Here is a 22549-nt window from a genome sequence, read left to right on the forward strand (position 1 = left end):
AAGTTCTGCAGACTTCTTGGAGGGTATTCAAAGTTCTTCATTGGATGTTGACTGTCTTGTGTCATGTTCTTTGTCAGGATGATCCCACATTGCTTCAATAACGTTGAGGTCTGGGCTCTGGGGAAGACAATCCATGACTGAGAGTGCTCTACTGTGTGTTTTCCTATCCAGGTGTTTATTTAGTGCATTAGCAGCATGTTTGGGATCATTCTTAGGCTGAAAAAGAAGGCAGCTCCAATTAGACACTTTCAATCTATTTTTCTGCATTTATAATTCCATCAGTGTTGACAAGATCTCAGACACCACTGACTGAAATGCAGCCACAAATCATGACAGAGCTGTATGCACTTATTGTTGTAACCTTCTCTGTACATATTGATGATGAATTAAAACAAATATTTCACCATTTCCAATAAGGCTTTCGCCAGCTGCATTTCTCAGGTCCTGTGTGGGGTCTTTTCTTGATTTTTCCCCCCTATTTCTTAAGGACATGACTTTCAGATACTGCTAATCTGCTGTAGATAGTTTTCAGGTCTCCAAGTTGTCTAGTTTGATCATTTTTTAAGGATACAGTGCATGTGTTGCATTTGCCATTTTAAAAATATTCAACTAAAGAAATGGAAGAAAAATCCATGTTTTGTGACAGGCTGCTTGTAATGATACAATTTAAAATTGATTCTTTGCTAAGTTGTCGGTTATGTGCAGAAAAAACCAGTTCATCATTTGAGTTTGGTGTCTTTTATGCTTGATTGCTTCATAGGCCAGTCTTAAGTGGCTTAACAAACAAACAAACAAAACGTCCCTCTGAAAATAATGTATATGCACAGATTTTGGTGAAAACTGGTATAAATGACATGTTTTTAATGTGAATCAAGGCTGAACTGTAAAAATGTTCATATGCGCTTTAAAAGAGAAGTATGTGCAGGACTATTTCTTACAGTGGAGCAGTAGATAACTGAGAATGTTAATGCTTACAACAATTATCCATCCTGTGACTGTAAACACTGCTGCCCATTACCAGTTGTAGTTTGTCATCTTTAACTAATCTAATTTTTGTCTAATTATCAAAATGTCTACTTAAAACTTCTCAGCTCCCAAATATACTTATTTAATGTCATATTTTTCTAATATTATTTTTGTTCACGTGTTAGCTTGTGAAGATTGCATCCTTATTGCTTTTCTCTGCCCATTTTCTTGCGTGCCTGACCACCTTTTTGTTTTTTTCTCCTGTGATAGAGTTTGTTGAAATAAACATGAACAAAAAAAACCCTCTGAATTATCTGCAGTCCAACTTTTCTGGAGTCTTGTATCCCATTGTTACAATCACAAGTTGTAAAAAGTGACCAAATAAATCAAGAGCACCTTTCCCTTTGCCCTTGTGTTCCTCTTGCTTTTACTCTACACTTCAAAGGAGGCAAAGGAGTCAGATTTCAAGTAGTGTTTCTTTAATCAAATCTGGTTTACCAGTGCAACCATGTCTCATACAGGACCAAATCTCTCAACAACAACAAATGTCACATACACAAAAATCTATACAATCTATACCGTGTTTACAGCTAAATAAGTTGTAGCTGCCACTTCTCAGTCTGGAAAAGGGTTCAGATCTTAGAGGTTTACCTATAGCATTACCTTTACTCAAACAATTAAACGATGACCTGAATCAACAGGTTCGGGCTTGCTTGAGCTCCCGATGTATGCAAATTCCCCCATAACAAAGAAAAAGACAACACATGAAATAAGAGCAGAAGTTCTTATAATTAGACTTTATTTGGGTGTATCCTATACAGAATATATTGGTTTTAATTTGCAGTAATTACAAGGAACAGTGACCAGCTGTGAAACATGAGTCAAATAATAAACAATACAACACATCAACGATCAAAGTATGCTGCCCAAAAGCCTTTACAGTTCTTTACAGTAAAAACACTCCAGTTGACCGTGAACTTTTAAATACCTTGAGCGGACCTCTTCCGATTTCATGTATCTGCTCATAAAATAGCTGCCCTGTTGCTCATTTCTCACACATTCACATACAGAATAAAACTAAATATATTTGTCTGTATTTATCTGTCAAACTGCACTGTATTGGAAAAACTGAAAGCGTGAGTGGCCAGATCATTTGATTCTTAAAGATTTTCTTTTAGAAGTAGCCTCGGCCTTCACTTCATCCTGTTAATTCAATGTACATCGAGCATGTCGTCTCTCACACAAACACGCACGCACACACAGCATATATTCAAACAGCTCTGCTTTAAAAAGATTACAGAGATTACACAGGAATTACATGATCAAAGTAATTGAACCTGCATCGCCCCCCCTCTTTGCATGTGTACACTTATAGTAGCTTTGAAAATGAGTGAGGGTATGAATAAGTGTGTAAGAGTGAGCCAGTGTGTGTGCCCTCTCTTTTCTCAGAGTCCTGCATGTTAATCTCCCCTCAGGCTGCACTGCCAAAGCAGCGCACTCTGCTGGCTGGGACATGAACAGCCAAAAGGGAAACACGTCCATGCTTCTTGTTGCACAATAACAAAAACAAAAACACTTTGTGAAAACGCGTGCTTTGACATCACGCCTGGGATTTTTGTTAAAATGCATGCCACAGACTGGCTGTAAATACATTCTGGTGAGCTGATTCACTCTTAGTGAATATTTTGTTGCCTAGCTGCCCAAAAGCACCAATGTTGTGCTGTTTTCAGCACCGTTTCTGGTAAGATCTACCAACAGGAACAGGATCTTGGCTTACAGTCAGTTCTTGTGAGTCGGAAAAGCACATTGAGTTTAAAGGTTATGGGGACTGAGAAATAAAGTATTGGAAATAACTAAAGATTGAACAATACTAAAACAGAAGCTGGGAAAGGAAAAAAGGCAAGGCAGTATAGATATATATTTTTAAAAAGTAAATGCACACCATACTACTTTGGTTAAGGATAAAAGGGGTTAGGGTAATTGCAGTAACAGGAAAACGTGTTAATTTTAGTGATTTTTGTTCTTCAGGCTTAAAAATCACCAAATAAAATAAAGAAATGAGGATTTATTAAATCTATTCACAACCAGTACATTTAACCAGGTGTAAACATCCCATTGTTTTAAGTGCTGAATGGACAGAAAGGTCAGTCATTTATGCCTTAGAGAACAACAAAAGGAATATTTTGATATAATATGAAGGCAGTATAAAGGGAAACAATTGCAGAAAGCTCAACATAAATACCATAATCAAAAGAGCTGAAAACCTGCATCTGCATGGAAGCTATAGGGATAAAAAGGCAGACCTATGATTTGATTTGTGTTTGGTGCATTTATGTGGCATTTGTATCTCAACTGCCAGCTGAGATTTTCCTCAAATCATTTTTGAAACAACACTTTGGATCCACAACAAGCAAGAAGCTGCATCCACTGCCAAATCCAACAAGCTGTAGCAGCTGATGGTTGCTCAGTTTGACATCAACTGAAAATGATTGCAGTGAAAATAAAGTTAAAAGGTCAAAGACCCACTTGACTCTTGGCATTGAACTCACCATGCAGAAGAAAGCTTCTGTTGGAGCCTCGAGCCATATCTAAAGTAATAACCGCGCATGCTTATTACCATTATTCTACTTTTTAACACTGGCGTGTAGTTGAGTAAATCTGAAACCCAGCAGACACAATTGAGATGCATCATCTATCAAAACAAATTGATTCATTTACTAATTTAAAGTCATAAAAGTCTGATTTTTTTTCTTTGCCTGTTGCATCTCAAGCGCTGCAGGATCTTAAAAGAAAAGAAAAAACAGAGGAACGGGGGAAGAAGAGATGATGAAAATCTGAAAGTACATTTTGCTCCTTCCTCCCATCCGTGAATTACAAAAAAAACGGATGGGAAAAGACTTTTAGCTTTCGTGTGATCTTCAGGAGCACTTCAGAAAACTCTTGAAAAGAGAAGTTAATGAACATCGATCGACGCGCACTGAAACACACAGAGAAACACTCACACACATACACATATACACCAAGCTTACTAATCCAACAGCTGGTGAAGTTAAGTTTGAGAGATCAATTTTACAGCTTCGGTTATACACGGGTGATAGCTGTGATCGTTTATTAAAAATACAGTTAATCATTCACCGTATAAGACCATTAATTGATGGCCGGAAAAAAGAACCCTTCAACCGACGCTTTAACAGACCAACATTAACCGCTTGCTAGTTAAGTTGCTTTTGTGTGTGTGTGTGTGTGTGTGTGTGTGTGTGTGTGTGTGTGTGTGTGTGTGTGTGTGTGTGTGTGTGTGTGTGTGTAACTTTGAAAAAACAAAAAGTCATAAAAGAATCCACAAATCAAAAGAAAAATCGACACTTTTCGATTTTAGCCACAGCAGACAAAACGGCCCGTGATCTCTTATAATTATTATTGCAATAGAGAAGTCTGAGGATTATATGTATCCAATATGTTGGTGAGTGACTGTCCGTTGGCAGCAGATTGTCCTTTTCTTTAGTTTTTCGCAGCAGCTGACACGTGTCTGACCTGAATTGAACTTCTAATTTGACTTCAGGAGTAATTACGGTCACAAAGCACAATAATTAAACACGCAAACTGGCAACACAAGCCGTGCTTACATCGCTATATGACAGGTAGGCAGAAGAACTCACGTAATTCCTGCGTTTAGGATTTTCCGAAGAACTGTAGTGTCCTTAAAGTAGCCCAAATGTCCTGCGGCTCTATGTGTGTGAGTGGGTGGGGTAAGTTTGAGGGTGTCACCCTGGGGCGATAATAATTATGATATATGCACTTGACAGGGTGTGGATGTCTTTTATTATCTATTACATTTGTTTAAATCGCTGTTAAGGCAGATACATGCAATTAGAGTAAATTTCGTCCAGGCTGGACAAGACTATATACTGGTCTGTTTCTCCTGGACTGTCCTTTTAACAGCGACCACCTGCGTCTCGCCTCCTCTGCTCTGCTCACCTCACGCACTGCATGGGGAGAAATTAATTTGCTGCAGATCTCAAAAGCTTAAACAAGGCAGTGACGCCCCGGCCCCTCCCCTCCGCAAACCGACAAGTAAATCCCCACAATTAGCAGATCCATATTAGCATATTAACCTGTGCTTCCTTCCGAAGCGCATCCTTTATGTAGGTCAGACACAATTTTCTTAATTGCTTTTGCTGTTGACGGAGGACAAACATCTTCTGGGCCGTTTGTTATTGTTGCGTTCATTATATTAGTGGTTATCTTAAGCTGGAAAGGTGCAAGCAGGCGCACACACACACACATATGTACACAGCTAAAGGGACCGAGTTAACGGACGCTCACAGCCAGATGAAGCCGGTGTCAAACCGGTGCTGATTAAAAACCAAACAGACTCACAAACAAGGCCAGCACATGTGCGCACAGACTGCAAGCAGACAGCATTGTGAATTTTGAAAGTCCGTCTTTCAATCAAGAGCAGACTGTTTACATGAGTTTGCGAGTGTCCCGTCATTAGATGTTTAAATACTACTTCTTTTTTGTCACGCGTGGCTTGTAAAAAGTGGTCCAAACATAGGTCCTTTAAAACTCAGCATGGATCCTCATGAAATGTATCATCGCTTGCTGCAAGTATTAGAATCTGACACAATATACTTAAAGTAGTGTTAAAGCCTATAAAGGGATTACTGCTTACACTGACAGCAATGGACTAAATGACTGCAGGCTATATAGTGATCTATTATGAATAAGTGTTGGCCTACTATTAACCCATTTAAAACGATCAGATCTGATACTAAATCAAAGAAGGACGAGCAGATAATGACATTTATATTTTAGGTTAAATACAATATGATAAATTTAGCTATTTGATTAGATTTTTTTGTTTAGTTTTAAATCTAAAGCTGCACCGGAACAGTTAGTGACATAAAAATAGCCATGAGACTTTTGCTTTTAGAAAAATTTTAATTTCTACAGCGGCCCTGTGAGCTCAATCCTAATCTTCTGCCTCTCCATGCTGTCTTATATGGCAACATGGCCCTCTGCTCTCAGCGGTCCATCCAGGAACCTTGGGGCTGATCTAAATTCTCGCCTCTGGGCTGTACTGTGCGGGGTTTCGGGCCTTTCCCTGCCTCGTCAGGCGGCAGATGGACTGGCTCCTGTCCGGAGATCAGTGCGCATCTGGTGGGGCGCTCCCAGCCCCCGGTAAAGCGGGGCCAGTCGTCGGCATTAAGTCCTATTAGGACCGTCTACCGTGCAACTGGTGCCTCGGGTTGGAGACGACGGTGGCTGCACAACCTGCATACACATATATCTGTTCAGGCAACAGCGTTCACCATGACAGGAATAAAAAATAAACCAGATCCATGGGCTCAGTCATCTGTTAGGATACTGGTCAATGGAGTGTGGAGATTTAGGGTCAAGCGCTTCAGCTGATGCCCATTTGAATGTAAAGAATGTGTTTGGCCTTAAAGCCATTTCTAAAATGAATCAGGCCAGCTGACTGAAATTCACAGACCTACATCTTCAGGTAAATTTATGTCTTGTCATCCAAGTTTTTCTAACGATGTAAGAGGAAACAGGTTAAGTTGCCATTCTAGTAAAGGTCTATGTGTCAGCACGATTTGCTTCCCTTAGTTTGATCAAGCTTGCCCCTCCACACTTTCTTTAAAAAAATGAAATCAAAGGTGTGTACCCTCGTGGGGGCATTTTGTCACTGAATTCGGGTCAGTTTTTGTTACTGTGTTCTGGCCGTAACAAGATAACGTCAGAAAATCCTGATCACATGATCAAATTTAGCATCGTTTAAGGTACTTTAATTGACACCACGGCTCTCTCTTGCTCCCTCCATCTCTTTTTGCCCGGTGGCCTTCCCATTCATCCCCCCTCCTCCTCCTCCTCCTCTCTCACCCCCGCCCACCCCTTTCTCTCTCCGTCTCTTTCGTTTTTTAATACCTGGCGTGCGACAACCGGCCTTCACCGATCTCGTCGTGCAGAGGTTTCACGTCGAGCCTCGAGGCAAAACAATCGCTATCGGTTAATTAAAATATAAAAGGCCTTGAGAACTTTTTAAAGGAGCTATTTAAGGCGGCCCCTGCACCGCCCGTGTCTCCGCCCGGGCCGTTTGTGTTTCTTATGAGGACTTTTTCAGACTTGACTACAAGAGTATAAGCTAAATAGTCTTGATCAAGGAAAAAGGGAAGCTCTTGTAGAATATTTTAGTTTTTCTGTCAGTGTGTTTTCCTTTCTTACTTTTCTTTCCTCTTTTTTTTTTAACCATGTGACCATATATGATGACTCTATTTTCAATATGAGAAAAGACACAATTTGAAGAAAAATCTGTAAGAACTAATGTAAAATTATTATTATTATTATTATTATTATTATTATTATTATTATTATTATTATTATTATTATTATTATTATTATTATTATTATTGGTGTTGTTGTTGCTGCTGCTGTTGTTACCGATTACGACAGAGAAGGAGACGCATGTAGTAACAGATGGGAGGAAAAATAGTTGCTTAATTAAACTGCAGAGTCAATCTCGGCGTCCCAGCGTCTGCACGGTCACTGTCTGCACTTTAATAATATCAGGGAGTCGCTTTGGTTACAGTTACAGCTGAGTAGAAAAAAAACCCATCCAAAACAAGACTGATTAGGGCTTATGTCTGCTGTGGGTTGCAGCCCCCCTCTTCCTGTGTGTTGGCTGGTTTGTTTTGAATGGCAGGAAATCTGACAGACAGAATAATTCTCCTCTCCTTCTTTAGTTTTCCCCTCCTCTCTCCTTTATTTCCTTCTTTGCTTCTCTTCAGGCAGTGGCCACAAGCTTTGGCTTCTGCTCTCTCTCCCTCTCTCTCTCTCTCCTTTTTTTTAAAGTCTTATACGTCTATTACTTCCCGGTTGGCCTAAGGGCAAGACAGCTATAGATTGCGTCTTTCTGTATATTTAAAGTCATTATAGCTTGGATTTTGATTCATGCGGCTCTGTACACCTGTAACTGTTTTATGCTTTGTTATCCTATAAAAGGTGCAACCTGCTTTAAAATTAGAGAAGGTAAAGAAAAGCTTTCACCTGATTACAGCGTCGATTCCCCCCCCCCCCCCCCCCCCCATAAGCTTTTCATATAATTGTTTAAAAAAAAAAGAAAAAAAACATCTTCTGCCATCTTACTTTACAACACCATCACGGCTCCGTGCAGCTGGGCAGGACCACCCCGAGGGCGCCTGCTCAGGTGAGTTACAGCACGAGGAGAAAGGCAGAAAGAGAGAGAGGGAGGGGGGGAGAGAGAGGGGTCACGAGGCTGACCGACTGACCGAAAAAGACATAATAATAATAATAATAATAATAATAATAATAATAATAATAATAATAATAATAATAATAATAACGTACATGCACACACCTAACAATTATACAGTGCTAATATCAGATATGAAAAACGTTGGTTTGTTATCACAAAGCAGACCCCCCCCCCCCCCTTCCCCCTAAAGAAAGAAAAGAAAAGATATGGAATGGGAATGAAACCCTTCAAAGGCAGTTTTTCATGCAAAAGCAAAAACAAAACAAAAAATAAATAAATGTAAATAATGATAATCATAATAATAATAACTAGACCTCCTCCTTCGATTTAATCCAGTCCTTAAGCACGTGAAAGTAAATAACTAAAGCGATAATTAGCAATAGTGGAAAATATTTTAAATTGGTGTATACATTTATAAAGTCTGTGAGAGCTTATTTCTCTCTGTGTGCATGAAATAAATTTGCACTGAAACCCGCATTTAAATTGTGCCATAAAAACAGCATGAGAGCAGCAAACGATGGTAATTCATCTAAAAACATTTGATGCATGCAGAAAGCGCCGAAAACCTGCCGTTTCATAATTATCCCCCCTGTTAAAGCTCGCTAAATTCATTACAAGTTTGCTGCAAGAACAGAAGAAAATCTCATATATTTTTTTCTACGCCCATTCCGTTCTTAAATCAAAAATAGCTTTAAAATATGTCAAAGCAAACTTACATTTCTGTTGAAAAATCCGCACATTTTTGTTTGTAAAATGACTTAGCCAATGTGGATAAAAAAAAATATTAAAAATGATAATAATAATAATAATAACCCGACGAAACCGAGCAGAAGACCTCGTGAAAACACAAACGGGTCAAAAAGGAAAAGGTCCACAAAAAGCGTAGAAAATGTTGAAAGAAGCACTTGGTTCCTTATTAAGGCGAAGATACAATATTTATTCCGTGTCTCCTGGGATGCTCCGCTCCGTCTATTGTCCTCCCATTCCTCAGTGCTGATGCTTAATTTTCAAAACTTCTATATTACCAAGGGACCTACGACATCAGCCGAGAAATACCCTGCAAGTACAAAATCCGTGAGCCAGCCCCGTCCGTGCAGAGGGGAGACGCTCGCGTTCCGCCAGCTTTCTACCGTTACCGAGAGCACGCGAGGGGGGACTTTTCCATTTCTCTCGCTTTTTGGGGATTTTAAGGCATTTTTATTATTATTCGATCCGGCCAGAAAGGAGAGGAAAAAAATACGGGTTACTTTGGAGAAAGCACAATGTCAGCGACCTTCCCCGGACTTGTCCACGACGCAGAGGTAAGGGTCGTTTATTTACTTTACAGATCTTAATTTGTGAAATTACAGCAGGTGTGTGGTGGAATAAGTACTGTTTGGTTTGAAGGGAGTTACAGAAGCATTTCGAAATAGCGTCTGCTCGCAGGGAGTCTCTAAGTGGAATATAATTTATCGCAAGGATATTAAAGAGATAAAAGTATGCATGGAAGGAGAAATGAATCGGTGCAGCTCCCGGTAAAAACGAGGCTTTTTTATTACTAGTGTGTGGAAGCAAAGGGGGCTCGTGTGTGTGAGCCGGTAACGGCGTGATTAGGACATTTTAGGGCGGAACACTCCGCTGTGTCTCACTCTGCTTACCTCCCATCCACAATGAGCGAGAGAGCTGGGACAGTAAATTTGCCAGCAGCTCGGTAATAATAATAATATATAACAGCACGCCTTTTAAAACGCTGCGAGGAGAGTGACAGGCATGCCAAAGGGAGGAAGAAAAAAATACCGATGGCTCCTGTTGCCGCGCGTTCGTTCCCCTCCCGGGCGTGTGGAAATGACATCTCCTTCAGGTGGTTTAAAGTGGGGGGGAAAAAGCGCTTTGAGTGTGTGAGTTGTGTTTTTGAGTGTGTTTGGGAGGCAGAGAGAGGAGACACCGGCTGATGCTAAATGACACGGCTCATATATTTCCCCGTCTCTTTATTATCTTGTAGATACGTCACGACGGATCAAACAGCTACCGGCTCATGCAGCTCGGCTGCCTGGAGTCCGTGGCCAACTCCTCGGTCGCCTACTCCTCCTCCTCCCCGCTCACCTACCCGGCACCGGCGGGGACGGAGTTTGCCTCACCCTATTTCTCGGCCAACCACCAGTACACACCCCTCCACCACCAGTCCTTCCACTACGAGTTCCAGCATTCCCACCCGGCCGTGGCCCCGGAGGCCTACGGCCTGAACTCGCTGCACTCGGGCCAGTACTACCAGCAGATCCACCACGGAGAGCCCGCCGACTTCATCAATCTGCACAACGCGCGCTCGGCCCTCAAGTCCTCGTGCCTGGACGAGCAGCAGCGGCGCGAGCTGGGCTGCCTCGACGCTTACCGGCGCCATGACCTGTCGCTGATGACGTCACACGGCTCACAGGCCTACGGCGTCGGTATGCACCACCCGGACCAGAGGCTGCTGCCCGCCGCCGGCCTGGGCCTCCCTCCGCCTGCGGCGGACGACCTGCAGGTACCGGTGGCCTCCATACCTCTCTTTCTACACTCTCTTCTCCACACGGCTCGAACACGTTATTGTGCCCCCTTCCTTCGGCTTCGCTTCTCCGGTTTATTAAGTCTGCTCCATATAGGATAGCCGACAATAGGATACAGAAGGGCAACAGCCCGTCTTAGTTGTCACAAGACCCAGTGCCCCAGTATCTCTGCCCCACTGGCCTACTATTGAAAAACTTTACCCCCCTTTTGTAGCACAGCAATCCCAAAATATTGAACAGAAAGACAGCGCCAGATGTCTGTCTGTCTGCCTGTCTGCCTCATCTGTCTGTTGTCTATGACACTCACAAAGCTGCACTGGTCTGTAGTTATCCCCATCCAACGACTCTGTCCTACTTTCTTTTCTTTCTTTTTTTTTTTTGTAAGTCATAATGGATATCATCTTGAGATAAGTTTGGTGCCAAAGCAAACGTGACTATAACAGGCTAAGTAAATGTCAAGTCCACACGGCACAGTGCCTCTGAAAAGCAAGCCTGTTTCTAAAGGTTAATTGACTGGCAGTCTATACAATCCCATTGTGAAATCCGCCCTTTATTTTTCCACAAACACACGTGACCCATATTTTACATAATTCTTTTCGATGTAAAGAAATGGTCGAGATGAAAATGGATTCGCACGGTTCTTGAGCGTGTGTGTGTGTGACAGAGAGAGAGAAAGAGAGAGAGAGAGGTCGAGTGTGTGTGTGTGTGTCCGGCTGTCTGTTGAGGCAAAGAAAAGCCGCTGGTTGCTCTATTCTCCGGTAAAGGGCGGATTAACGGATCGGGATTCAGGGCACAATGGCCTGCTCGAGCACCATAAAGCACCGTAGTTTATCCAATTACCGACTTAACGTCAATCAACTTTGTTACTTATGCAGCGACATCTGAGCTGCTTCAAACGCGGCTCTAGTTAAACACAATTTAACACAGTGGCACATAATTTCAGTCGCGTTAACTATTTACCACCTCTACTCGAGCTTTTATCGACGCATTTACGAGGTATATTTAGGCATACAGTGCTTTTTTTTAGTGCTACAATATTTATAAAGCATTTAATTTTAAGGAATAAAAATATAAAATGTTATATATTTTTAATATATTTATAGATGTATAAATGTATATTTGTTAATAAATAATATGGGGTGTGGCAATATAACCCAGGGATTATTCTAAGTCTTCAAATAGGAGCTTATAGATATACATTTATAGTGCAGCCTGTTTTTTTAAAAATATTTTTTTAAATAAAGACTTCTACATATGATTTAATACATTTTAATTTACTGATAATTGCAACATATTTTTGCGTAACATTTTTCATATTTTATTTTATTTATTTTATTTCACTTTATGCACGCTCGTTAATGCAAATATTAGATTTATTTCGAGATTTTTTTTAAAGGATTAACAGGTTTGACCATTTTTTTTACGCTAAGAAAGAAACGGCTCGTGAACCTGAGCTTACACGAGGCGGATGTATGGACGGAACAGATGCGCCTATGGTCTCGTGCAGCCCGGTCGCATCTTTGAGCGGGTTAAAGAGATTTTCATGCTCAACAAAAGCAGCTGCCACACCTTTCTACCGTCACTAAGCTAATTCATGCAAGACCTCTGCGTTTTGTATATTGATTTTATAATCACTTTAGCTTCGGAATAGAAGAAAAGAAACAGAGCAGGAGCTGGTTAAGAAGGAGCAACAACAAGCTCTCTTTCCCAGTTAATTTTAATCGGGGGCTTCTGCGTGGGCCAGGCCTAGAGGCTCACGCGGGGGGATTAAGCATTTTCTGAATAAAAAAGCGCGTGTTCTCCTTTCTTGATGACATTGTTGATAGCACGCGAGTCTGATCTGCATCTTGAAACATGGCGGAGGTAACAGGTTTTCGTGCACGTAGGCCTACATATATGTTGAAGCCTGGTTGCTTATGTGTACACAGACACTGATGCCCCAACAGGTTGGTGGTGGCTGCAGTAAATTCTGCAAACCTTTTGCTCATTTTTGAGTCTGCGTGAGTTGTGCTGTCCTCGGTTATAGCCTGAAGCCTTTCAAATTAAGCTCGTTTCTGGGTAAGCCGTGAGCTGCATGCTTTATTTCGCTGTGCCCTCAATTTTACTCAAAGCCTGCTAAGTGATGTACACTTTCTAACAAAAAGGCTTCCAACACTAGAAAACTGCTCAAAGGGCGTGCAACAGGGGCCAGTGTTTGGACTCAGTAAGGTGCTTTCCCCCCCTCCCAAGCTCTTTCTGCTGTGAACTTTGCGGTGCTTTGAAGGAGTTTTAATTGTATAGATGTGGTGGTTTTCAACCTGTGGGTCGCGGCATTCCAAAGAGGTCAGAGGATAAATCTGCAGGGCCCTAATATGGAAGAATTAAAGACACCTGGAAACCTTCAAAATTCATTTAAAAGGGGCGAGTCATTTAAAACTACAAGAATGCATCATTTTTATCCATTATAGGATTGAGGCACTGATCTATGTCTGCACGGGCACAGAGAAGCTTTATGGTGTTACTTTCAAACCTGACATTTCACTTAGATTTGTATTCTTTGTTTGCATTGTATATGGATCTTGAATATACATAAAACCGAGCAACATATGCCCAGTGTTTGTTGTCACAGTTTTATTTATTCTGATATACTCCCGTGACTGCATGAGTTTGGCTTTTAGTGTGTGGCTGCAAGTGAAAAGAAGGGGAAAATGGGGATTCACGTCCTGGATGTCCTAAAGAATGACTTCACCGCATACGGAGAAAAAAAGAAACAAACCGCACTAATTGTTGCTGCATCTGAAGCCTGGCAGCTGGGAAGCTCCAGCGGTGTACAAAAAGAATCTGGTTAAAGTGATTTCACCTCCCCGCTCGTCCTAATGAGTGCGTGTCTCCGCAGGGCTCCGTGGAAGCGCAGTGTGGGCTCGTGCTGAACGGCCAAGGGGGCGTCATCCGGAGAGGTAAGGCCCCCGTTTATTCTCTGCTGCGGTTGTTGTTATTGTTGCTGCTGCTGCTGTACCGGAGGCCGTGAACACTCACGGGCTCGACACGACAAGACAGCGAGCAGACAGACAAACAGGCGGAACACTCCTCTCTTGTCTGCTGTCAACACGCTGCAGCAGGAACGGCCCCGATTTGTCACCTATTTAAACAGCAGCGCCGTACAGGCGCAGAGGCAGTGCTCCCCACTTCCAGAATGTCACTCAACACCCACGTTTTTTTAAACACCAGTCATACCAAACCTTGGCTTTGAGATTGGCGACATGATTAAAATGCCACGAATTAATGTGATGACTTATATTTCTAGTGTACTGATACAGTTACTTATAGGCCTTGTACTTAAACGCGCATTTGACACATGCCCTCTCACACTAAAGTTACGCCAGAAGCTTTTATTTTGAAGTCAGACGTGTGGGTAATATTTTATAAGACTGACGGCGTGCGTTTGTTTTCATGTAATAATAATATTATATGCTATTAATTTAATATTCATGGTTGAGTTATCATAAATTCAGTGTCGATTTTTGTTAAAGAAAAATGGCGCAGACGTCTATATGAAAGCAGATTTAAATAATCAATATTATTACAATAGAGAAATATTGTTACAAGTGAGTAAGATTTGGGTTTAATTTAACAACACAATTCTGTATCCTCTTAATGTTTACAAATGTGTACGTTTATAGTAATTTGAAAATATTTTTGGCCAGAAAGTAACCTAGTATTTAATAGTTTCGCAGCTGCATTTGTGGACTTTTTTTTAAATTTAAAAGTAAATGTTTTTGTGGGATACAAAGAAGAGCAGTCAGGTTTGTGTGTCTGTAATGCAGCTGCTGTTTTTATGTGTTAGCACCTGTGTGTTTAATCTGGCACAGCAACCAAAGATGTGGCGGCTAAGGTTAGCTTTTCCAAGGGGAAGCTGTGGATGTGTTCCCCGGACTTTTTCTTTCTTTAATTTTTTTTAGAGGGGACTGTGTGCAATTTTCCACACTGAGAGGAAAGGCTGTGTCTCGGGTTTAATTTTTCATCAGCTCTGCCTAGGTGTTGGGGCTTTTCTCTCGGATTGATGCGGGAATCCCTTCGCTATCACTTTCGGTTAATGGTGCGCCGTATTTGGCCCTGAGCTCAGCCGCTGCAACCATCACAACCAATAATCTTTGCTTTACCTCCCGCTCCCGTATCGATAGCTTCTCTCGCCTCGGGCGGACGCTTTGATATGCTAATGCCGAGCGGGGCCCCGGATTCAGCCGAGATCATATTAATGTTGTTCTTTCTGACTGCGGCTTTGGCGGCATGAATATTCACATAACCTTTTTCAAAAGAAAATCACTCAAGAAATGCGGATCCTACTTAGGAGGAGTCGTCTGTGTTTTTAATCACCCTGCTATCCCTTTTCCAGTTCAGTTCTAACAGCAGCTTCACAGATCAAGCCGATCTGTCAGACGCGCGCCCCCGCTACCACATCCCGTGCACGCACAACCCTCTCTTCTGTCAAGACATTGGCGGGCTTTTTTGGGGGGAGCTATAAACATTGTTGTTAAAATATGAGGAGAATGGCATTTGGCCCTTGTCTCTTTTTCTTTAATTTTCGTGGCAAACTCGTAAAAGGCGCTTGATTCCGCGTGTGATCCCGCCCGCCGCTCGCGCCGCAGCCCGAGGCTACTCTCCGTTGCTTAAATACCGTTATCGCCTCTGGGCCCGCGCGCTCCACTGACTGCACTACCGGCAATAGCTCTTTTCGATTGCCCTTGGCAACATAAAATACAAACTACTTTGAATCAAAACATTTTTAGGGGAATTAATATGATGTGAACCCGCGGCTTTCAGAGACGCGCGCCCCTGTCAGAGCGCGTGAGTCTGACAGACAGGTTTGCCCGGTTTGTGTCACTTATGGAGACACGGGCAAGCCGGACCGCGCGCATATAAACACACGCGCACGCACACACCGGGGCTCAGCCTTAACCAAAAGTATCAATCGATTCCCTCGACCTGCAACCGTCCATTTTTTGACAGCCTGAGTGAAACACAGGTCCCATACAGTCTTGTACAAAGTGGTGCCCGCTGGAGTACAACAGGCTTTTGTTTCCACACCATTATGATGTTACAGTTGTGCTGTGGGCATGAGTCGCTGTCCAGGTGCTGGAATGAAAGGTGCTAGCCGCTGTCCATGGTGCTCAGACCGGATGACATGTTTTTGAGGCTGCATGTCTAACCTCAACCCTTCCTGTGGCCAGAAAATGATGCGAATCTAGCACATTTCAGCAGATTGTGAATAATAGATTCTGAGAGCAGAAATATGGGTTACAGCTGGTCATATATGAGGCTTAGTTGGTGGCCAAATTGTGCCCTAAAAAAAGAGAGTGAGAGAGATTGGCGTGTGCAGCCAATCTTCGCCTGCAGCATTGTTCTCTTCGGCCTAAATGGCATCCTTTTTTCTCCATTTCATCATATCCAGCACGCCTTAATAACAACGCGACACACCCTGCTGTTAGATTTGATAATGAGGCAGATGAATAATAGAATATAGCCTACAGTACATCAGACAGAAACCTTGCGTTTCGGCTGCTTGGGACTTTATTTCAAGTGAAAGTTTAATAACGATAGGCCCACTCAGAACAGTCGATAAATTCCAGGAGGATCCAGTAACACTGATTCAGACGCAATTAATAATGTGAAAGGGCCTTCACTACACAACCAAAATCATTTATTCACACTTTCAGGAGCCTCAAGTACACAATGAAATCAACATGGTAGTTGGTGGTGGATGATTTAAAGAAGGTTTTGTTTCCCCCCTCTTGCAGAAACACCATATTATTGTTACATAGAGAGAACCATTGGGCTGAAGCAGGCATATAAATATATGTACACAGTAATAAAAGCATTTAATATTTAACTAGTGAGGAGGGCTGAAAGACACATATTGATTGTGGAGAATGAAGATGCTCGATTATTATAGGGATTAATTTTTGATTTAATAATATTTACACATATATTGCATTTACATTTAAACAGATAGGGAAGCTGTAGAAGATGGACAATTTTCTTGGATGATACACCTTCTTAATATAACGACTAAGCAAATTCAGCTAATTTATGGGAATAAATTTTAAAAAACTGTATGGAAAAAAATAGGCTTAATCTTTAATGTATTTAATGTCTGACGTGATGGGAAAAAACTGTCTCAAACAAAATGGTTTTATCATCATATGAAAGACCTTCCAAATCATTCACCCTGATGCAAACTGTTATTATTAACCAATAACTGGACAATAGAGTTCCTGTTTGATGTGTGCACAGTTCACCCAGTTGGTTTTTATTCTTTGTATCACATCTTGAAATGTGGGATTCTTTGAAATCAGAACCAAGGAGACCTCATGCAAAGTGTGTACACAGCTGAAACCACCCTCTATGAACAAAGGTGCAAAATATTCTGTGCAGTTCTCCCTGAGGTAGCATTCAGCGAAAGCTTTATCCAGTGAAACTTTTCCACAGAAAAAAACACATTTGCATGATTTCCAACCAAGCAGACATTTCAATCTGTCATTTGAGCAACGCTGATCCAAATACTCAGTGAATGCTTGCTGGTTTATACTTTTGTGCACTCTTTTCTGTCACCAAAATGTTCATATGTTTTCTGAAACAAGATTTTTTTTTCCAAGGTCCAACTTCATTTTTAATAAATGCATTTTTTAAGTATCTTGTTGCTTTTTGATGAAATATGACTTGATGCATTATTACTGTAAAAACTAACATTTTTGTTGCAGAACTTAAAGAGCAAATCTTGTATTGATACTTTATTAAGCAGTAATGTACTATTAACACGACTATAAAATCTTGCAGTTCAGTGACAGACATTGGTGTAGCATTCAGATCTTGGATCAGTTTTTGGGGGGGGCATTTTGCTTGTTTTTTCTGTTTTGACAGAATAAAGCATTAAATGTGCATTATACAAAGCTGTTGCCTTCATTAGAACATTTTGTGCAACCTTCTTACAACACTGAATAGCAAAAAGTAGCCTAAATTTGGCAAACTAGTCCTTTCAAACCTTTACAGTGATGCTGCTTTTTCTTGCACCTTGTTGTAACAAGCTTCCTGTCTCTGTGTGCAGGGGGAACATGTGTGGTGAATCCTACAGATTTGTTCTGCTCGGTACCCGGTCGGCTTTCGCTGCTCAGTTCCACCTCAAAGTACAAAGTCACCATCGCTGAGGTGAAAAGAAGACTGTCCCCGCCAGAGTGCCTCAATGCTTCCTTACTGGGCGGCATACTGCGTAGGTCAGTATGATGCACATACAGGATATTAGTCTGACAACATGCCTAAGCTTCATCACAGCGTCTCTAAATATAACTACACTGATTAAAGAGAGTATATTGATGTATCGGTTTGAAGACAAATCAGACTTATCAACTGTTTTGAGAGTTCGCTTAGTGCGGCTGAAGTTTCTGTGTCATCTTACTGCAACATTATGGATCTATATGCTGCTATGACAGAGCTGCTTACAGCTCTAAAGAACTTCAAACTCATTAAGAGTCTAAGCCTAAAATATCCTCTCACAAATAAATCCTGAATCCACTGTGACCACTGGCCAGTGCCTTGATGAGTTTCAGGCATTCATCAGATTCTGATATCTAGTTCTGAAGTATCACTTTACAGGTTAATCAGTATCATCTCCAGAGAGCGAGAAACCCAAATTTCAAATGTGTTTAATCAGTAGCAGGGTTGTTAACGGCTTCATTTGGCAGATTAGAGCAATTTCTAAAAAAACAAAAAACAAAAACATTTTGACATACTTGTGGTGTAAAAACATCTGAAAAATCCTAACGTCTCTTTTGGTGCATCCACACACTGTTAAATTCTAGCAGCATGTAATGATATTGGAGTAAGGAGGTGAGTGTGATGGATGGGGACTTTGAAAGTGAAAAAAAAAATTTTTTTTAAGTGTAAATCTGGCTGGTGAGCATTGGAGAGCGCTGGCTGAATCTTTGTAGCCCTCAGATGAAACAGAGGATATATAGCAGCGCCCACAAAGACTATTGTAGGCGAATGAGGGCCGGGGCTGCACGCGCCGCCATGCCCAGGGAGCCAGAGGGAGGCGAGACCAGGCCAAAGCATGCCAGGATCAGAGGAACCAGAGGAAAGCAAGAGTTGCCAGCGCTGTATTATTGATGAGGTGGAGAGAAAGGGAAGGGGGAAAGAGGAACGAGCAAGCACAGAGAATATGGCTGGTCCTACAAGATGAGGAATCAACAAAGTAAAATAAAATAAGATAAATGTGCAAATAGCTACTGTTGATCCTCGTGTGAAGAATATAAACTGCAAATCTCTAACAGATGAGTATCTGGAATGTGTTTAATCATGTTGTGTCATTTAATAATAATCACTTCACAAAGAACAACAGAAATGTGCAGAAAGTTGTCTCGAGTGGAACTGCAGGTTTAAAGTTTTATGGCAGAGGAAGGAAGCACATATGCTTTAAAAAAATAACATAAAAGACTGAGGAAGCTTTGTGCCTCTGCCTTAACCTTATGGCTTTGTCACATCAAAACAAATCCATATTCTTGCCTTGTTTCTTGTGAGACTTAATTAAGCACATCCTTTTCAGTAGAACAAGGAGTTCACATTAATTTGATTGTACCTTAGTTCTATGAAAAATGACTGGCTGATCGATGCTGCTTCTGCTCCTGCTGCTGTGCTCCATATATTCAGTCTTTTGGGGTCTTGTATAATTCAGTTGCTTGACTTTGTAGGATATGTGATGCATAGTTCTTTACTATATGTTTCCAGAGCAAAGTCTAAGAATGGAGGCCGGTGTCTTCGTGAGAAATTAGACCGTTTAGGGCTCAACCTACCAGCAGGACGGAGGAAAGCCGCCAACGTAACGCTGCTCACCTCCCTGGTGGAAGGTAAGTAACTTTCCTGCACATTTTTTTTTTGTCATTTTCAATTTATATTGCACCACATTAATTTCATAATACAGTTTAATTGTTGTCTCATCAGTCTTTTTTCCCTCTTTTGTTTTCTTTCAGGTGAGGCGCTCCACCTGGCGAGGGACTTTGGCTACACCTGTGAGACAGAGTTTCCCAGTAAGGCAGTGGGTGAACATTTGGCGAGGCAGCACAGTGAGCCGAAAGAAACCAGCGCGCGCAAGAAGATGGTCCTGGCTACAAAGTGAGTGAAACACATGCAACGTACAGACACACACTAAAAGAAGATGGCAAGAAACAAAAAACTTTTGCTACTGCGTGGTCACACAGAATAGGTTTTATTTTGAAATTCTGGAAATGTGAATGTTTCTGAGTGATCAGGTTTCAGTTAATGTTTGTCTGTTGTTTAAGGCATGGACAGATCTGTCCCTGTCAAATGTCAGGGAGAGATAAATTTTACTTAAACACTTATATTCCTATTTACAGCCATTACCAGCCATTACAATCCTTTGATTTAAGAAAATCTTTCAGAAAAATGATTAACAAGTAAATATAATAATAACAGTAGGTAAGCTTTGGTGTGACTTCTTGCTCAAACTGTTGTAAACTCCTTCACCTTACAGCAGTTTCCTGCATGGAACACCTACTGTATGTGGAAAATATTGTGTTACCACATTTAAGGGGTTAGCGCTTATATTTATATAATTGCAAGAGCTTTATTTGTAGTTCCTTCTTACAGTATAAAACTGTATTCTGAATATGCTGAAGGGGAAATAAAACTCCCACTCTTTTCCAGATAAGTTGATTTTGTTCCAATAAAATCAGCCCAAGAGTTGCTATAATGCTAACTGAAATGCAAAAAGACAAGACCAGAAAATGCTGCGTGGTGCAGAATCTTTGGTATCATGTTAGGAAAAACAATGAACCAGTGGAAGTAACTTAAATCTGCATGTGGGTGGATCCAAAATGATGAGGGTGGGTGCAGAAAAGGGAGAAAATGTGATGGTTTTGTTGGAGACAGATGGTAAACCCTCAGTCCCTCCTTCTGTCCGTCAGGCAAATCTGTAAGGAGTTCCAGGACTTATTGAGCCAAGATCGCTCTCCTCTGGGCTCATCCAGACCAACACCAATCTTGGACCTGGACATCCAGAGACACCTCACACACTTCAGGTAACACGTGTGACACGCATAAGAAAATAATGGAGCGTTTCCTTTCTTTTCCCTTAAGGATGTTGCCAATCTTGAGTCACTCTCGGCACTAAATCTACTGAGCGAAGACAGTTTTCTTGCAGAGCCTCGCTCTGTGTTTTCCCACTGACCTCTCTGCCATTTTAGAAAGATGCAGCTGTGCAGTTTGATATTTGGCACAATTGACAGAGGAGGAGGAAACAGCGCCTTGTTAGCAGAAATGTCACATCTATGGCGTCATCATTTGCAGAATATACAACATCTTATCAGACCTCTGAAGGGAGCTGTACTGTAGACTGCTGGGCAGAGAACCAGGATGTGAGCTCAGTGGTAGAAATAAAGTGACAGATTGAACAACAACATCCTTCTGCCAACTTAAGGGTCTGAGCTCAAGGACGAGCAGCTATTTAGCTCTGGACAAACCGGCATGATGATCTGATAGGACAGATGAAATGATATCAGACTTAAAAACTGATTCTTAAAAAGCGTTTCAATGCATATTTTACCTTGTATCATAATCCTGCAATTTTGTAGCGCTTTTAAATTTGTGATGTCACGAATGTTCAGATTCTGATGACTGACTTTGAAAAGAGAGTTTATCTCAAATAAACTACAAAAACACTGTTGGCTAGGACTATCACTACACTACAAATATCAAATACAGATATGGGGACATGATATGACTTTTAGCCAGTATGTCTAATGTTTTTTTTTCAAACAGTCTCTTTCAAAAGTGATAAAAGCCTAAAGTGAATTTGATTAAGACATCACCAGCAGTTCAACAGCCAAGATTAGAATAACCTTAGACAAGAACGACAACAACAATCTTATGTGAAATTTCCTAATCGGCAAAGCTCTAATTTGTATTTCATAGTTTAAGCTGGACAGCGTTCAGGCCTTTGCTAAAACAGGAGCAGAAACTCTGTGTTTCCCAGTAAACTGCTGTGGAAACAGATCATCGCAGAGCATCACAGAGAGGCTTTTCTGACAGACTAAAGAAACTTCATTCAGAGGTTTTGAAGCTCCATAATGCAGGAGGAAGGTTTCACCGCAGGTGTGAGAAAATCTGAGTCACTTCAGCTGTTAGTGTCATACAAACTCCCCAACAGCTCCACTGATTCATTTAACCTTCACTTCTTTGGTTTGTCATTGCTCTAATAATCATTTCCCTCTCTTCCCATGCAGTCTGATCACTCACGGGTTTGGCACGCCGGCGGTCTGTGCAGCTCTCAGCACCTTCCAGACAGTGCTGAGCGAGATGCTCAACTACCTGGACAAAACCTCGAGTGGGAAAACGAGCGGAGCCGGCGACCAACAGATCAACAACAGCTCGGAAAAGACGCAGCTCCGGAAAACAGCCGAGCCCCAGAGCAAAGACGGGAAAACAGAAAAGACTGAGTAGCCCCCACCCACCCGGTCCCCGTGCCTTGGAGCGCTGCATTTAGAAGTGTGCGTGCGTGAGTGTGTGTGAACGCGTGCACTCTGAAAGGGGATCTGTTATTTCCCATGCATTGCTGTATCTTCTTTGGGACAATTCCTATTTATTGTTATTTATTTATCTTATGTTGACATGTAACACTAACTGAACTGTCCCAAGCAAGACATCCTGATGTGTGAGCGAAAGCAACGCATCCAGTGTAAATGTGCGTGCGTGCGTGCGTGTGTGTGTGCGTGTCGTGACAAAGAGGAGCCTTGCC

General features: G+C 41.6%; 1 protein-coding gene across 1 annotated transcript; it reads left to right on the forward strand.

Moving 5' to 3' along the window:
- Nucleotides 1-9507: 9507 nt before the first annotated feature.
- Nucleotides 9508-22254, forward strand: tfap2d (transcription factor AP-2 delta (activating enhancer binding protein 2 delta)). Its single transcript, XM_085372910.1, has 8 exons — nt 9508-9546; nt 10227-10745; nt 13643-13703; nt 17849-18014; nt 19525-19643; nt 19767-19908; nt 20721-20834; nt 22038-22254. The coding sequence occupies exons 1-8, from the start codon at nt 9508-9510 to the stop codon at nt 22252-22254; spliced, it is 1377 nt and encodes a 458-aa protein (XP_085229036.1).
- Nucleotides 22255-22549: the final 295 nt, after the last annotated feature.

The sequence above is a fragment of the Diplotaxodon limnothrissa genome, linkage group LG15 (genome assembly GCF_057381915.1).
Source record: "Diplotaxodon limnothrissa isolate DT_005_m linkage group LG15, D_limnothrissa_male_GT1.1, whole genome shotgun sequence".
Lineage (NCBI taxonomy): Eukaryota > Metazoa > Chordata > Actinopteri > Cichliformes > Cichlidae > Diplotaxodon > Diplotaxodon limnothrissa.

Bases quoted from the DNA above. Each gene is read 5' to 3' on its own strand.
- tfap2d (XM_085372910.1), top strand. From the start codon at position 9,508: ATGTCAGCGACCTTCCCCGGACTTGTCCACGACGCAGAG. The intron at 9,547-10,226 runs GTAAGGGTCGTT...ATTATCTTGTAG, and splicing joins GACTTGTCCACGACGCAGAG to ATACGTCACGACGGATCAAA. The intron at 10,746-13,642 runs GTACCGGTGGCC...GTGTCTCCGCAG, and splicing joins CTGCGGCGGACGACCTGCAG to GGCTCCGTGGAAGCGCAGTG.